At 42.0% G+C, this 18,848-nt stretch overlaps 1 protein-coding gene across 8 annotated transcripts in view; it reads right to left on the reverse strand.

The window, feature by feature from the left end:
- CDC42BPA (CDC42 binding protein kinase alpha) overlaps positions 1 to 18,848 on the reverse strand; it is a 334,994-nt gene that overhangs the window by 43,678 nt on the left and 272,468 nt on the right. For all 8 annotated transcript variants that reach the window (XM_039528858.1, XM_039528856.1, XM_039528855.1 and 5 more), the window contains exons 22-24: positions 5,487 to 5,606; positions 4,656 to 4,736; positions 2,091 to 2,196 (exon numbers count right to left, since the gene is read on the reverse strand). In XM_039528858.1, coding sequence (XP_039384792.1) covers positions 2,091 to 2,196; positions 4,656 to 4,736; positions 5,487 to 5,606 — 307 coding nt within the window. The remainder of the gene's footprint in view (positions 1 to 2,090; positions 2,197 to 4,655; positions 4,737 to 5,486; positions 5,607 to 18,848) is intronic.

Raw genomic sequence — 18,848 nt, forward strand, 5'->3', positions numbered from 1 at the left:
ACATCAGGCTGTTGTCAGCACATCTGACTACCACCGTGTTTCCTTGCTGCCATTTTAAATCTAGAATAAATTACTAAACTGTCTTCAACTATCAACCATAATATTCTAAATATTTCACACCATGCCATTTCCCCAGTTACACAGTTTACTGTAGAATCCTCTGTGTGAGATGCCCTGGATGCTTAGCCCACACTGTTACAGGTTGCAAGATGAAGAACACAACACATGAGTTAAACATTATGTCTTCCATAATGTTAGCAGGATTTGGGTCCAGTTTCTTACTGTAACTTCTGTGATATTGTTATAAATATACATCACATATTACATTTAAATAAAAGTCACTATAACCAAATTATCCTCCTTAATATATCTTTCCCATCTCATAGTAAACTGGATTGGCTTCATTCTTTTATTCTGCCATCTTATATCTCCTCTGGCAATTCTACCTTAATGTGTTTTAGAAATGACTAGCTGTTATTTTTCCAATCTATCCTGCAGACAGAAAACTATATAGGGCTGCAGGGCCAGTCTAAGATTTTATTGCCATGTTAATAGTTTAAAAAACATGGCTAGGCTTTTTGCAAAATAGCTGTGCTCTTTTTATCTTCCTATTTGCTTTGTTACTTTGGTAGTTCAGACACTTGCACAAGTGTTTATACATTTTGCAGTAACTGTTATTCCTGCAAACAATACATTTTTATGGCTCTCGGTGTCTTTGATGCTAGTATATGATATAGTCCCAAAAGAAATAAGAATATACTCCTGATCAAACTACAACTGTTATTTCCAGTATATGTTCACCCTCCCTAGGGTTTGCACTAGAAGTCATATTCTTATGGGGCTAAGGTTCAATCAGAATTTCCTCATTGCTTTCACAGAGACTGAAGGAACACAAGGAAAACTGGGTTAAAAGATTTCTACGGCCTGACATTACTTCACCACTGCAGTGAAGGTTATAGTATTTAATAAGGGCACGATCTTTCAGGGTATTTAGTTCATGGTCCCGTTTGACCATTGAAAAGACAACTATCTCATGCATTACCTAGAAGTCTCGAATTAGTCAATGTCACTGTTCTTTTGGACGAGGAGGAATATTAATAAGCCGCTTTTTCCTGCTATTTCAAATGTCTGAAAAGAATTAGCATTTGGGCTTAACTGTATCTAGCTTGTTCACAGCCCAAAGAGTAACTTTTTTGAAAGTGTGGTACAAATTGTATTTAATTATTCTGAAGGCATTTTTCAGATGCACACATACCAAGCAGAGTCATACAAAGATATTTCTAGAACCCAAATCAAATATTATTTAAAAAACATTTAAAACTGAAATTCTTATAAAGAAAAAAATGGAAGCAACAAAGGATAAACCTGAACTGATCCACAAGTCAAAATGCACATTAGCATAAGATGTTTACAGAATCTAGGTAGCCATTATTATTATTATTAATGTACTAATTCTGTGCTTGGTGCTATACAGACAAAGAAAGAATCAACGTCCCTTCTTCTGACGACTTTGCAATCTTTATACTATCATTCTACTAAATCACCTCTGAACTGGCTTGTTGGAATAAACCTTTTTCTGGGAAAAGGAATGCTTTTATTATCTCATCTGTCCATAGAAACTAATAATCAATCATATATTATACTGTGTACAAGTTTTATGCCTCAGTTTTCATGATATTCAGAGTATTTTCAGTGGTTTTCAAACTTTTTGTATTGGTGACCTGTTTCACACAGCAAGCCTCTGAGTGAGACCTCTTTATAAATTAAAAACAGGGGAGGGGGGATAATTTAATGGGGACACAGCAAGCCTCTGAGTGAGACCTCTTTATAAATTAAAAACAGGGGAGGGGGGATAATTTAATGGGGACTCAATGGAGCTTGGGGGCTCAAGGCTGTCAGTCCAATGGAGCTGACAGCTCGCGACTCCCATGTAACCATCTTGCAACCCACTGAGGGGTCACGATACCCAGTTTGAGAACCCCAATTTAACTGGAGCCCAGTCAGCATTATTTCAACATAACAACACTGCTTGCGTAGTTTGCATAAAGACTCTAGGCACTTCAGTTCCCATTTACTCTTGTCATACTCACCTTCACAAGTGCAGCCCTGTCTTATTAAACCAACCATCAGAGATGTGCACTGATTGCATTTTGTAGGGGTATTAAAAGATTTCACTACAAACTGGTGGGCCTTAGGCTGTGAAACAAATGGATACAGATGTTAATTTCTGGTAACATTTTTCACAAAGAACAATTATTTTTTCACAGACATACCATAGATAAAAGAGCATACATGTGGTCTCAAAAGCTCAGCTTATGTTTATTAAAAACAAGAGCTGTGTACATGACTCCTGGGCTGAAAATTTACCTTGCAGCCCTTATCGGGTCTTAAAACAGCTCAATTTTTATGGATTGCTGCTATCACCCTCTGTAAACTAACTATTGAAACTTGGACCATGTCCCAGCATGTGAGTTTGCAGCCACTGTTGAAAGGATGGCTGTCAAGGTCAGTAGTCTATAAATTGTCCCCTGTTGCAATAGTATCCTGCAGAAGTTGCAGGCAAACATTTTTTATTTTTTTTTGGAAATGCTGGTCATAGACGCTTTATGTTAAGGGTAGTGGGCCTGAGCTGGAAGAGGAAAGTTATATGTGGGTGGGTCACTATAGTTTCAAATTCTGACTTAAATACTTGAATGGGTGATATAGTTCAGTTTTACAGTGCTAGGCCTGGGTGGTTTCATAACATCAATGGTAAAATATTTAAGGTAGGAGACAACATAAGGCTGATTTTGAAGGGAGTTCCCTTCTCCGGGACTCCTGAGAACATGCACTGTCTGAACCAATGTATATACTCCTTTCCTCCTCAGGGTGAACATGCTGCCACAAAGATAGCAGAGACAAATGACTGTGTCTGTGTGATGATTCTGTTTTGATTCATAAAAAGGTTCTCCATGATGGCCAGGAAGCTGCCTCACATATTTCCTGTAGATAGATTATTCCCACTCTGCCCAGGAAGAGAGTCTCCTCTAGAGGAGTAGATTGTGGTGGGAAAGGGAACGGAACGTTTTCCTACTGTACATTTCCCAAATGCAAAATATCACCACCCATCTGTGTAATGTCTAGGATTTGAGAGAGAGGGACCTTTGTTGAATATTTTTTGATGGCTAGGAATATTATAGTTTAGCTAGCTGTTTAAGATATTTACCAATTAAAGACTCTGACTGCATCCATCTTTATGACACAGCCTGTTTGGTTCATATCCAGAGAGTTTTCTGACTACAGACTGAAACTGATGAGAAAATAAGAAAGCTTGTGGCTGAGCCTAATGTAAGATGACCCTTTAGGCAGCTCCAAGGACAGAAGACCTCTTATTATTTAGTGCAATGATGAACTGCGCACAAAAACAGGCTAATTTTCCAGTAAAAAAAGCTTGTTTCACAAGATTTCATAGGTTCAAAAAGTTTTTGTTAAGAAACTTAAAACTGGCACTTGAATACAGGAATGAAGTAACAGTCTCCTAGCTGGAGCTTTGGTAAATCTTGTTGCTATATTGTGGTTACCTCTGTTTCCCATCTGTGTATAAAACGCTGACATAGCCACTGGACGAAACATGCATTTCTTTTCTCTAATATTTCCATATGGGTAAACTTCTATCAACCATTTCAGAAATACAGCTAACAGAGATAGGGTAACATTTTCAAATGGGACTTAGGACCCTAAGTCATTCAGCCACTTTTGAAAATTTTACCCTGTGAGTCTTTTGTTTCAAAATTGTCCACAGAAACTCTTCTATCCTTGCTTGAATACATGAAACTATTCAGTGAAGGGTGAAATTAATTCCACTGGCTGGCATAAAGTCCAAATATACAGTCTCTGTGCAAGTGGAGTGCAGGAAAGTTGGAGAACTGGAATTCATTCTCTGGAATTCATCAGAGTCAGAGTGGGGACTGACTGTGCCACCGTGTGCTGGTCACAAAAGACACTGAGATTCCTGGATCTGCATAGTCAAATCCGTATCTCCTCCGCTCTCAGCTTGCTCAAATAAGGAGGTTCTATGTTGGGCCTACATTGGTCAGTGAAGTCAGTTTCGTAGCATGCAGGGGGTATCTAAGCACCCTAGCACAGCTGTTCAGTCAACAACCCCTCAGCACAGTCCCTATGCAGTGGTTAAGTGGTAGGGAGCTTCTTGCACTATCATTCCTTGCCAGTAGTTAATTTTATCCCCAAATCTTCATCTCTCAGTCACTTCCAGCAGAAGCTGAAAGCTTCTCATGCTGAGTGCCAAAGACACAGCAAGGGAGAATCTTCCCCTCAATTCTCTCTGGCATTTATTTTCCTCCATTATCTTCTAGCTCCATAATCTCCCTCTGTTCTTTTTAAATGGCCCAAGTTGGCACTTTTGCTGTTACCAGATATGCAGAGCAAACGATCAACTCCATGTACGCTTGCATTAGGCAATCAACTCCCATCTTTTGCATCTTGTTGTCCAGGGATTGGGGCCTTGAGTTTCCCAAACAGCAAGGAGTTTAATTTAACACAAACCACCTAGACAACTCTGATAAAAAAATTCTGATAAACAAGTTTCCTGAAGCCACTGTTTAGGAATGAAATGTTCCCCCCTTCTGTACAGAATTTTTGAAGGTGTGACTGAGTACCTTTGGTGCAGAGAGTCCTGATCCAATATATGCTGTCCTTATGGCTGGTGTATGAACCGAGCGCGGAGGATGATCTGTAACCTGAACACAACAACCCCACAAAAAAGTAGTGAGAGGCATCAAAGGCACATTATCAAAAGATGCTTGACTAAAACAGAAAGGCCAAAAAAAACCAACAGAAAAGCAACCAAAATGGGGGACATGGACTAATATAGGAAAAAAATCAGCAAAAATAAAATCTTAAGACTCACAGCAGAAAATGTCAAGAAAATGGTCTGCTACGTTAATAAAGAAAAGACTTATTCATTTAGTCTGGTTTAAAACTGCCTGGTCTGTACTGAAAGAATCAGTCCTAATTTCCAACTTTAAATTTCCCCTCTTCAAAAATCTACATTCTAACAAGGAGATACAGGCCACATTATTATAGTTATTTAATACTTTGCCCTAATATGGTTGTGAAAGTGATTCAGAATGAGTCATTAAACAAGACTACAGTATAATGTAATTTTTAGCACAGACTTTTTAAATATATACCATGACTAAAGAGGAGTTATTAAAAGAGACTGTGCACTTAACAATTCATTCCCTGCGTACTCCCCAATCAGATGTATTCTGGGTGAAATTTAACTTGCTCTAAAGTGGAAATTCCCTGCGGTGCAGAGAACTCATGTTTAAAAGTTTAAAATGGTGCATAGTCCTTGCATGGGGCCTCTGCATGTGACTGAATTTCAGCCTAAACTGAAGGACAAACTCTGTTTGCAGCAGTCATTTTTGTACAGAACAAACTCTTAGTTCGTAAGTAAAACGTCAAAGCATCAGCACTGAGATTACCTCAATTGGTTCAATGTCACTAGCTGTGGAAGGAGATCTAGATCTTGAATGGAGGTGAGACTTGATATCTTCATCCCGTGAAGGAGTATTAGACAATGTAAAGTTCTCAACTGAATCAACCTATGGAAACATGACAGGGAAAAACAATTAAAAAAATCATTTTTAATAATTCACTGTTCTTCTCAAACTAAGATATGGAAACAGCAAAGTTCCTATGAGAGAACAATACAATTACAATGTTAAACGTTTTTGTAAGGGATATACAACTAAAAGAATTAAATGTCCTTGTATGTGAGTATTTGCAGACTTCAGCTGCACTATTCACATACTTAAAGATAAGCATGTTCCTAAGCATTTGCAAGTTCAGGACCTTAATGAGTTCTTGATGAGGCTGACTATGCAGCCCTTTCAAAGGCCAAATTAGGATATTTTCAAACACTACTCTTTTTGGTCCTACTCCTATAATGGGATTTGCTCGTGTGGGCTCTATACATTTGAAATCCCATTAACAGCAGTGGGATGCTGCAAAGATACAGGGAATCTGAGTGCAGGACAGGGGCTCTAAATGGAAAGAAGAGCTGAATGTTTAAAAATGGAAAATCAGCTGAAAAGGAAAATGCAACTTTTCTAAAGAAACATGTTTTAGACAAAGATGGATGAAAAGTTTGCAATAAAGTACATACTAGAACATTTCCCTTTTGATGATTCTTCAGGTTCTCATTATTCACAGTATTTTGAAAAACAATACAACAATTTTATCTGTTACTGCAAACACTTCTAAATTATATGAAAAAAATCCTTTGCCAAGTAAATTTAGCAACTTACTACAAAATTGCTAAATACTACGTTTAACAATCAGAGGAAAAAGATAGAGCAAACTACAAATTTCCTTTGCTAAGGAAACCACTGTTTATACAGAAATGGCTGTTTTTTGAGGATGTAGGTGTGTATCATTTGAACTGCAGGAAAGTGAAGCCATCCTGAGTATAGATGCAGCTATATCCTTAATAGGCTTTTTTATCCTTAATATTGTATGAGCTACCGACACTCAATCCTAACTGAGGGCTTGGCTACACTTACAAATTTGCAGCGCTGCAGCAGGGTGTGAAAACACACCCTCTCCAGCGCTGCAAATTGCGGCGCTGCAAAGCGCCAGTGTGGTCAAAGCCCCAGCGCTGGGAGCGCGGCTCCCAGCGCTGTCCGTTATTCCCCACACGGAGGTGGAGTACGGACAGCGCTGGGAGACCTTTCTGACAGAGCTGGGAGAGCGGCAGCGCTTTGAAGTGTAAGTGTAGCCAAAGCCTGAGCTACCAAGGTTTTCTAAGGAGATGATTCTACTGCCACAGGGCACAGAGGCAAGACTATATCCCTCTATTGTGTAGTATTGGACCTTAGTCAATTTACCTGAAAATCCTGGATAGAAGTAAGTCCTCACTGAAAAACAAAGGTTACTGAGCTGTACCCAGAGTTAGTCGAGATGGCGCTGCACATTCACACTTACAGGTACTGCACCACCTTGAGGTCCTTGCAGTAGAACCGTATTCTAGCAGTGTCAGCTAGAGCGCTCTTGTGCCACCAAGGGTCAGGGGTTGAGTGCCCTCCCCACCTCAGTTTCTTCCACTGCAAAGCCAGAGACCCGGAAAACAGGGACTCTGACAAAGAGGGGAAGGCAGGTAGCAAGTGTGAATATGCAGAGCCATTTCAAAGAACTCTGATTACTGGTAAGTAACCTTCATTTCTTCTTCAAGTGGCTCTGCATATTCTCACTTATGGGACAGACTAATAAGCAGTGCTGAAACAAACCTGCAGGCAGGAACAGAGGCCTACTTGAATAGAGACTGAAGCACCGTCTTGCCAAATCCTATGTCGGTCCTAGAAACCAAGTCCAAAGCATTGTGCTTGGAAAAATTTTTAAAGGAGAGAGTGGTTACGGACCTTGAGGCCAATGGCAACTGGGACAAATTACAACATGGTTTTACGAAAGGTAGATCGTGCCAAACCAACCTGATCTCCTTTTTTGAGAAAGTAACAGATTTTTTAGACAAGGGAAATGCGGTGGATCTAATATATCTTGATTTCAGAAAGGCGTTTGATACGGTACCGCATGAGGAATTACTGGTTAAATTAGAAAAGATGGGGATCGAAATGAAAATCCAGAGGTGGATAAGGAGCTGGTTAAAGGGGAGACTGCAGAGGGTCATTTTGAAGGGTGATCTGTCGGGTTGGAGAGGGGTTACCAGTGGAGTTCCTCAAGGTTCGGTTTTGGGTCCGATTTTATTTAATCTATTTATCGCTGACCTCGGAACCAAAAGTAGAAGTGGGCTGATAAAGTTTGTGGATGACACCAAGTTGGGAGATATTGCCAATTCGGAAAAGGATCGGGATATCCTCCAGGGAGATTTGGATGACCTTGTAAACTGGAGTATTAGTAACAGGATGAAATTCAATAATGAGAAGTGTAAGGTTATGCATTTAGGGATGACTAACAAGAATTTTAGTTATAAGCTGGGGACGCACCAGTTGGAAGTAGCGGAGGAGGAGAAGGACCTAGGAGTCCTGGTTGATCGCAGGATGACTATGAGTAGGCAATGTGATGTGGCCGTTAAAAAAGCTAATGCGGTCTTGGGATGCATTAGGCGAGGTATTTCTAGTAGAGATAAGGAGGTGTTAGTCCCGTTATATAAGGCGTTGGTGAGACCTCATTTGGAGTATTGTGTGCAGTTTTGGTCTCCCATGTTTAAGAAGGATGAATTCAAACCGGAACGGGTACAAAGAAGGGCCACTAGAATGATCCGAGGAATGGAAAGCCTGTCGTATGAAAGGAGACTTGAGGAGCCCGGTTTGTTTTCCTTAACCAAAAGAAGGATAAGAGGAGATATGATTGCACTCTTTAAATATATCAGAGGGATAAATACCAGGGAAGGAGAGGAATTATTTCAGCTCAGTGCTAATGTGGACACGAGGACAAACGGATATAAATTGTCAGTCAGGAAATTTAGGCTTGAAATTAGACGAAGGTTTCTAACCATCAGAGGAGTGCAATTCTGGAACAGCCTACCGAGGGAAACAGTGGGGGCGAAGGACCTCCATGACTTTAAGATTAAGCTGGATAAGTTTATGGAGGGGATGATATGATAGGATAACGGGTTTAGTCAATAGGTCAATAACGTGCCACACTGGTAATTAGTACAAAGGGTCAATGTTGGGATATTGTTAGCCTTTTCCAGAGGGTCTGGCTGGAGAGTCTTGCCCACATGCTCGGGATTCAGCTGATCGCCATATTTGGGGTCGGGAAGGAATTTTCCTCCAGGGTAGATTGGCAGTGGCCCTGGAGGTTTTTCGCCTTCCTCCGAAGCATGGGGCAGGGGTCGCTTGCTGGTGGATTATCTGCTACTTGAAGTCTTTAAATCATGATTTGGAGCATTCAACAGCAGAGTCAAGGGAGTGAATTAGTTCAGGAGTGGGTGGATCGGCTTATGTGGCCTGCATCTTGCAGGAGGTCAGACTAGATGATCATAATGGTCCCTTCTGATCTTGAATTCTATGATTCTATGATTAAGTATGCACCAAAATCCCAGGTTGCAGCTTTGCAGATTTTAACAACTGGCCCCTGCCTAAGACAGGTGAAGAACGTAGCCACAGCTCTAGTGGAATGTACCTGAATTGCAGCAGGTACAGGGACTTTTGCTTTTGTATAGCATTCAGCGGTGTATTGTTTAATCCACCGAGAAATAGTCTGGGAAGAAACCATATGTCTCATGTGGCTTTTGGCATAAGGCACAAACAATCTGAAAGATTTATGAAAACGTTTAGTCCTCTCCAGGTAATAGGTGAGGGCCCTTCTGGCATCCAAAGCATGTATGACAGATTCTCCTTTATTAGTGTGTGGCTTAGGGGAAAAAACTGGCATTGTCTGACTGATATGAAAATCAGACACCACCGTATGTAAATGTTGTGATAAATACACAAATTTCACAGACTTATCTTTGAACACAGAAAATCAGAATGAGCACCTGCCGGCTTGTTGATATAATTCATTGCTGATGTATTGCCTCTAACCACTTACACAACCCTCTTCTGCAGGTGATGGAGGCATGATTTGAGAGCCAGAGGAACAGCTCTTAATTCCAAGACATTGATGTGCAGAGTTTTCTCCTGATCAGATCAGTGCCCTCGACTGTCAGATGTTACAGACAACTATCTCTCGGTCTCTCTTTGGAACCAGGACAGTGGTACCTAACCATATGGTCCTTGGTTTGACCCTGTGCAGCCTCAGAGACTTTACTGAGAGGGCCTCAGGAATTGGATCTGATCCCAGTCAGGGGTGCGACTTCTTGGAACACTTCAGTTCTTTGCTGGTGGGAGCAACAGGGGCTAAGACTGGCCTTTTTGACTCTGGACCGGAGAGTTACTTGGAACTACAGAGTCTGGCCTTAAGGGCTTCCTCCAGGAGAAGGAGCTGCAGGTGAGTCTCCCTATCCTGTTGGGCTCTGAGGGAAGAGGCCTTCAGATCGAACAATCAGAAGGTGAATATCCTTGTCCCAGGCACCTGAAGCACAAAGCGTGGTCATCGGGTGCTCGGAAGACAGCTGAACAGGAAAGCCACCTTTTAAAACCTGCCTTTTTCTGCTTCTTCAGTTCTGCCATAACAGAGAACTGAAAAAGAATCACTAACTGACTAAACTAATAGATAACACTATCTATCTAAGAAGAAAGACGCTCTGGCTCTGCAGAAACCAGAGCAGGTCACATCTGTTTGTGGCATGCAGTTGGAAGGAACTGAGGTGACGAGGGTGGCCCACCCCCTATACAGCCTTGCCCTCAGTGGGCATGATGCTGAGGGGAGGGGAGGTGCGAGAGCTTTCTGGCTGACACTACTAGAAAATGGTTCTACCTCAAGGCACCACAAGGTTGTGCAGTACCCTTAAGTGGGAATATGCAGAGCCACTCGAAGAACAAGATGTGTCCACTGAGTTGAACTTTTCTGTATAAATATATTTTTAAAAAGTAGACTGACTAAGTAGCTGCTTTTCTCTCTGTTAGCGACTAAACTACTAAAAATAATGAGACCAAGGATGTTTGCAATAGGCTAGATTGTTGATGACTGTCTTTTCTACAGAAATGTTATCAAACATCACAATTTTCCCATCTTTCCACCAAATAATGTCTTGCTAGGTCAGTTGGGAATGGCCACCCTGGTAATCAAAAAAAATAACTGCCCAGCAACTATATGGAAACTATAAACACCCCAGTGATGGCTTTTCTCCATTGTTATTGATGGAGTACCACAAACTATATAACCCTTCAGGAAACATGTTACATTTCCAAGCTGCCCTTCTTGAATATGCATAAATGGTCCTTTCCATCTAAAAATATATTCACAGTAGTGAACAGGTGTAATCGTAGAATTTTTTAAAAACTAGTATGAGGAACTGCTCTAGTTTGTAATTTTTACAAATGCTTCAAACTGTTTTAGAGAACTATTGGTGGAGAATGTTCTTCATCTTAAAAAAAAGTCAAGATGGATAAAGATTTCTACCAGTTATGATGCATGCATTCTCTTTCCATACTGAAAAGTAAAAATGCCTACTTACCAATATACCTGTTCACTACATGTAGAAAATATGTTTCAAGCATTATGGCAATAATTAGCAGTAAGCAAACTTTTTTGTGCTCAGATTTACCAGGTGCAAATTTTAACTCCAAATCTTCACTAATGTCAGAAACTAATGATGCCTTTAAGTAATAATATCCCCAACCATATGACAATGGTGCTATAGGCATTTTAAATTATTTTGCAAAATCCAAATATGAAATTGCTTGGGTCTCACTCAAAATCCCTACCACTGACATTTAAGAACAAAACAAACAAACAAAAAAACCCAGCCCCAACAATAAATTGTAGGAGAAACTTCTATAGCAAGAGACAGAAATGCCATCCTTCTTGTAGTTAAATTTGGAGATCTAATCTGGAATTTCTTAAATATTTCAAAATATTCAGAAAAAAAGGAATATCTGCTGGAGAGATACGGTTACCTTGCAACCTAATATGTGCATACAGAAGAACATCTTCATGGTACATCCTTAAAAGATAAACCATTTGCCACCAATGTAGCAGAAATTATGAAACTTTTCTGGAAAGATCTACATAATTTTGCATTTAGGAAGTTATCTACTGTGTTAAAAGAAATGTTTATTACTGCACTTATTAAACTGAAAAATTAACTTAGGGCCTGATCCAGCACTATGGAAAGTCACTTTAACAGTGTAGACGCAGAGCCTTAGTTTGTTGGATGCTGCAATATTTCCAACGTTTAGTTGCAAACAAAGTGGATTTAGGGCTTTTCTATCTGATGCGGCAATGCGCACAGCAGGAGCATATAGTCTAAAGCACAACAACGTATTGTGCACTACCTGGCCTGCATAGAACCTGCGGGTACAAACTAAAGTTTCCCGCCTGTGCTGAAATAGCACAAAGTTAAAATACACTAGGGAACTTTTAGTGCATACCAGAAGGGTCCACATGGGCCAGTTACTGCAATATAAAATTTACACCCTCATAGTGTATATTGCCACATTGTGTAGACAAGCTCTTAGTAATGTGTAGGCCCTAAACTGGCCACATTAAAATTCTTCAAATTAGCCCTTAAGCACTATTAACTATTAGATTATCTAAAGCATGTGTTGTATCACCCAACTGCACAGCCCTTAACCACGCAAGCAGTCTTGATGACTTCCACAGGATTACACACGTTTAAGGGTTGCAGGACTGAGCCCACAGGCCCCAATTCTGCAAAGTATTTAAGTATTTATTTAAATCCATCCATATCCAACAAAGCACTTAAGTACATGCTGAACTGAGATGGACTTCTGAATCAGAGCCATAGTGCTTAAATAGTAGCTATTGTACACTGTAAATAGTATTGTACACTGTAAAATACAATAATCTGTGTTTTTAACTGCAGCGAACATATTATTAATTAATAAATTTATTATTATTAAAGAGATAAAAATCATTAGCCTAATCATTGAATATTAATATAGGTGGTCTTTCCAATACTCTATGTCATATAGAATCACAAAGTGGTGACAGTTCAGGACAGACATATTCCTCTTTGTAAGGTAATGCACCTATCCCAAACACATTCTGACAATACTTTGATATGATACAATCTTGTGTGTTATATAAATGTTCGGAATTTTTTATAAATCCACCAAAGGCTTTAGATCAGGGGCGGGCAAACTTTTTGGCCTGAGGGCCGCATCAGGTTTCCAAAATTGTATGGAGGGCCGGTTAGCAGAAGCTGTGCCTCCCCAAACAGCCAGCTGTGGCCCGGCCCCACCCCCTATCCCACCCCTCCTACTTCTTGCCCCCTGATGGCCCCACCGGGACTCCTGCCCCATCCACTCCCAAAACCCCTGTCCCCTGCCACCCCATCCAACCCCTCCTCTCATTCCTGACTGCTCCCTGGGGAACCTGTGCCCCATTCAACCCCACCTGTTCCCCGCCCTCTGATTGCCCCGACCCCTAGCCACATCCCCGCACCCACCACCCCGAACTCCCCTGCCCTCTATCCAACCCCTTCTGCCCCCTTACCGTGCTGCCTGGATCACCGGTGGCTGGTAGCACTATAGCCACGCCGCCCAGAGCACCAGGAGAGGCAGCTGCGCCGCCTGGCTGGAGCCAGCTACGCCACCGTGCAGCACAGAGCACCGGGTCAGGCCCCGGCTCTGCAGCAGCACTGCCCCAGGAGCTCGCAGTCCCGCCGCCCAGAGCATTGCGCTGGTGGCGGAGCGAGCTGAGGCTGCAGGGGAGGGGAACAGCAGGGGAGGGGCCGGGGGCTAACCTCCTGGGGTAGGAGCTCAGGGGCCGGGCAGAAGGGTCCCGCAGGCCATAGTTTGCCCACCTCTGCTTTAGATGCACCTCCAAGGTTGAAGATATTTAGGATCATATATTATCATGGATATGAGTTTCTGCTTCTACTAGTTACTACAATTTACTTAAATTACCTGCTTAGAATTCTATTTTTTTTTTTTTTAAGGAAACATCTCTGGGCCATGATAGTTCCAAAATATGTCCCCCTGACTGCCAAACTTCTACTTTCTATGAGAAATTCCTGTAAAATACCTCCCAAGCTCTTTCAGAATGCAATGGAAGGAAAGAGGCTCTCATCTGAATCCTGCTCATCCACCTGTGTGGCTATCTGATCAGTTTTCACGATGAGCTTTAGTGACTTTCCCTTTTGTATCAAAAAAGAATAAAACCCAAAGCACCATCTTCAGTTACTGTGGTATTCTGGTCACAGAAATATTACCAAACAAAACATTCCTAAAGCTTTGAACTCATAGCTTTAAAACAACAAATAGCACAGCAGCAGCAGCGGTAACAGCAGCACAAGACATGCAGTAAGATAAATACACAAGCCATAAATAGTCAACATAGGACAGTCTACATTAAACAAAGGCATGTACACCACAGGCAAAAATAAAGGGCCACACAGAGTAAGACAGCATCTTACACGTCTGCCTTTGTTAGCTGGAATACAGGAAGGAGAGCGCTTCAACAAAGAAAGGAGGAAAATGCGTTACAAAACTTAGAACAAGGGCACACACACTAGCTCAGAACTTGTAACTATGTTAATAGACAAACTGTAGACATGTACAAATATATTTTAAAAATAAATATTTTTAAGACAAATATTTTGTACATATTTGAGGGATGTTATTCATAAGGGGGAACAACATGAGGAAAAAACATAGGAAAGAAAGTTATTTCAAATCCTGTAACTTTACAGCAGACAATAATGCTCTACAGGGTACACTACATTAGACCAAATATTCATGACTTCCACAATAAATACTTTATGATCAGTACAAGATGGATAGTTTCTTCTCTTGAAAGCCCAACGTGTTCAGTTTAAAATACCATTAAGAACCATAATTCTTCAAAACCTAAGGAATTATCAATGTGTGGGTGCAGCCAGGGTTCTCACTACAGAATGCGGCAAAGAGCTATTAAGTAATTAACTATGAAAGTTGTGGATCCAGTTCATATAGTGGAGGCTTATGAGGGCCAGATTCAATGTTCCATGTGTGGTAGTCCAACTGAAGCCAAAGGGTATTTTAAGCAAGGATTGATAGGATAGGACCTGAAACACCAGCTTCAGTCACTCAGGAGACAGACACATTTCATTTACAATTATTTTTTAAGAACAAAAAAAATATCTGTTCCAATAAGTAGGGCAAATGCTTGCTAAGGCACAGTAGGTTCCACTTAATATGAAATATAAAAATGATCACAATCATTACCCTTAAAATATAACCCAAGTTGCTATTTGATATGGGGACGGGCATAGTGAATCATCAGCACAGTGAGATGTTTCTCTTCCTTCTGAAGCATCTGCAGGCTCCAGTCATAGGCAGCTGGAGCGCAGACATCTATTTTTATTTTTCTCCAACAGAACTAGGGAAATTATAGTCTTCCCAGTTGATACAATTAGAATAAACTACAATCATTCATAGTTTGCTATAAACAGTTCAATTATTTGGATGGCAGAGATTCAAGCAGAGCTCTGCCCTTGTATGTAAATAGATAATTTTAAAGCATATATTTAGTGAGTCAAATTCTGAAGTGATTTACACCCATGAAATTACATGGTCTTCAGTGGGCTTGCAAAGGGTGTAAAATGGGGGTAAAATTTAACTCAGTATCTTGGTCTCTAAACTATTACCAGCATTTTAGGGGGAGCATGGGGTTACTGCATGTATAGGGAGGAGATGATACAGGCCATTAGCAATATCCACTGCTGGTCCTACTCAAGAGAACACTTCATGCGATACTGCAGCAACTGCAATCTCCTCAGGAACTCTAGCTAGCAGCCTTGATTGGGTAGGGGGTGGTGGCAGGTGAAAGGTCTTTGGTTTTGGAACTCACACTCCTTCTTGGTTTGACAGGGTCTAAATCTGATTCCCTTCAAGTCATGCTACAAAATCCTGCCATTGTTCTTCCAGGCTATTATTTTCAATCAGGGAGACTGAATGGGGGATGGAGGCCATGTCTAGGCTGATAGTGGTATTTTTTAAGACTCCTATTTTACTTTTTAAAGTTCTGATTGATATACTGAGATAAAACTTGTTTAATAGGCCTAGAGCATGGAACCGAGCTACCTATGAATAATATATAGATACTTTTATATTTTCTGTTTAATCTTTGTAATTCAGAGATGATGTTTTAAGGGTGTTACTTGATAAATTAGATCATGATCAATTAAACGAAAAATAGCATATTTACCTTGTGCAAATTCAAATGTCCCCCTCCAAATATATATTAACAACATCAAAACAGTTATTTAATGTATGACCCTTTTGTTGTTGGTCCTTTCCCACAGCAACCTCTATGCTATCCTCATTCATTATTCACTCACTGTAGGCAGTGGAATATAAAGAGGTACCTGCTACATTCAGCAGCACAATAGGTTGGTTCTATCTGGGCAAAACTGGAATGTTCAACTTCAGCAGCAATCTAGTAGTTTATCATATGCATTAAAAATTAACTAGAGGGGCTAATAAAAGAGATGGTTGGAAAATGTTATGTTCATTCTATGGTGAAATCTGTTTCCATTCCAAATTAGAATGAAAAAACACAATTTCCTGCAGAACAAAAATTCTGAAATTTTTTGATTCAGAATCATCAAGATATTAGTTACAATATTGAAATATTAAATATAAATATAACATTGTCAATATTTTAATATAAAAGTTGAAATGATAAAGTTAAAATGAAAAATTGCAACATTATCAAAATGAAACAAGAAAGTAAAAAAAAAAGTCAACTTTTTCCCCACTGAAAATGTTGTCAAAATCTGCATGTTCCTGCAAAATATTTAAATTCTGACAAAACTGCATTTTTTGATGGAAAACTGTTCCCCTACATTTTTTTGACCAGCTCTAGCTAATAACTAGTTGGGATACAGGATAATAGCAGGTGAAATTAAGTAAATATATCTCACTTGTCTGCGATGGCTTCTATCCTCACTTGGAAAGATGGTGACTTCTTTATGCGTCTTTGCAGAGTGAGAAAGTACTCTACCTCTATGTTACTTATGTTATCCTCTGTCCCGCCTAACCACTGTTCTAAACTGTACTCTTGTCTGCTGTAGATTGAGATGAGAGAACCTCCCACTGAACTCAGCCTGAAGACCCAATGATGAATGTCTCATGTTTTGTATGCAGGGGCGGCTCTAGAGCCCAGCGGGGCAAGCACCCGCCTGGGGTGGCCCTTTCCCAGGGGGGCGGCAGGCTGGGCGGGGGGTGCGCCGCCGCCATGCCTGCGCCGGAGGTCCACCCCCCCCGGGACGACGGACCTGCGCCCCCCACCACGCGGGGGGTTCGCTGTCGCGCCTCTCGTCGCGTCGCTGGCGCTGGGCTGCTCCTCCGCCCGCGCGCATGCGCGCGCTGGCTCTCCGGCGCCGGACGGCGGAACCGCGCGCGCTCCGGGGAGGAAGCAGCAGCCAGCGAGCTGCGACCACCGGCCCTCCTCATGCCCGCTGCTGCTGCAGGCTCCTCTCGCTGCTCGGGCGCCCCGGGCATGCATGCTTGGGCATTGTAGAATGTAGAAACGCCTGTTTGTATGTTAAGCATTAAAATGTTAACCCCTTTCAACTTTAACAATATATACAGTGATATCTAGAGTCCTGCCAAGAACTGCAAGATCAGCATTAGGAGAAGGTTAAATCTTGGTGGACCAATCAAGAAGACCATCTTCTAAGGCAGTGGTCACCAACCGGTAGATCGTGATCAACTGGTCTATCCTGGAGCCTCTGCCAGTTGATTGTGATCTCCAGCCACTAAAAGTCTGGTGGCACAGTGGGGCTAAGGCACAGTCCCTGCCTGTCCAGGCCACACACCGCTCCTGGAAGCGTCTGGCATGTCTCTGCAGTCCCTGGGAGTGTGTGTGTGGGGGGGTCAGGCAGCTCCACATGCTGCTGCTGCTCCTGCCCCCCCCCAGCACCACCCCATCAGCTCCCGTTGGCCACAGTTTCTGGCCAATGGGAGCTGCGGAGTCAGCACTGGGGGGGGGCAGGGGCAGCAGCAGTGTGTGGAGCCACCTGCCCCCCGCCCCCGCAGAGTCATGCCAGCTGTTTCCGGGAGCAGCGTGGGGCCAGGGCAGGCAGGAAGCCTGCCTTAGGCCCGCTGCGCCACTGACCGGGAGCTGCCTGTGGTAAGCGCCTCCTGGATAGAACCTGAACCTTGCACCTTCTCCTGCACCCCACCCTCCTGCTTCACCCAAACTCCCTCCGAGAGCCCACACCCCGCCACTCCGCCCACACTCCAATCCCTTGACCCAGCCCAGCGCCCACTCCTGCACCCAAACTCCTTCCCATAGCCCACACCCCTCACCCCCTCCTGCACCCCAACACTCTGCCCCAGGTTCAGCCCAGTGCCCCTTCCCACACTCCAAACCCCTCACCCCCAGCCCAGATCCTGCACCCACTCCCTCACCATAGCCCCCTGCCCCAGGCCAGTGAAAATGAGCAAGGGTGGGGGGAGAATGAGCGATGGAGGGAGGGGGAAATGGAGTGAGCAGGGTGGGGCCTTGGGGAAGGAGCGGGATAGATCCTGGGTTGATCTTAAAGTCAAAGAGTGATCTTGTGAGTAAAAAGGTTGGAGACCACTGTTCTAAGGCAAGTTAGCCAACAGTGGAACACATACAAACTGTACTCATTTGACAGCTGACCCTGCACATGCCACAAGATCAACAGCTTGGCATTATACAGAGTTGTTATAATGTTACAGCTGTGATGTGAACCAATGGATAACACACCCAAGACTTTGTCGGAATTATGCTGGAACTATTGTAAATTATTATTTTTTCTGAAAGATGCATAACATGCCTTTTCACCAGCATAAGGGGAAATAATATATTTGATTTGGTTGCAGTATTTATGAAAAATATGCAGTCTCTGCTTTAACAAATATTTTTTATTTATTGATGCTTTTCAGAGCTAAGTTTACAAGCCCAGCAGCAGATCTTCGTTCTCCCATCTCCTTCCTAAATTGGTCTAGGTCCCCTCTACAAAGGTAGGCCATACTAACTGCTCTCCCAAACATTTATTTTATTACTCTTCTAAAATGTTTTGAAGAGGGAGTGGTGTGTGTTTTAAAAGATCATGTTTCTCAGTCTATATTAAAGAGCAGGTTTAAGCTGGGCAACCTTTTCATAATGCTCTCCCACCAAGTAGAATGCTTCTTTAACCCAAACATAGAAACATAAACAGTCAGGATAAAAGTTATCATGACAAAGATTGCTTTGGTGTCTCTAGGCATAAGGATATTTCTAAAATGTCAGAAAAGCAATCTTTC

The sequence above is a fragment of the Mauremys reevesii genome, linkage group 3 (genome assembly GCF_016161935.1).
Source record: "Mauremys reevesii isolate NIE-2019 linkage group 3, ASM1616193v1, whole genome shotgun sequence".
NCBI classification, from domain to species: Eukaryota; Metazoa; Chordata; order Testudines; family Geoemydidae; genus Mauremys; species Mauremys reevesii.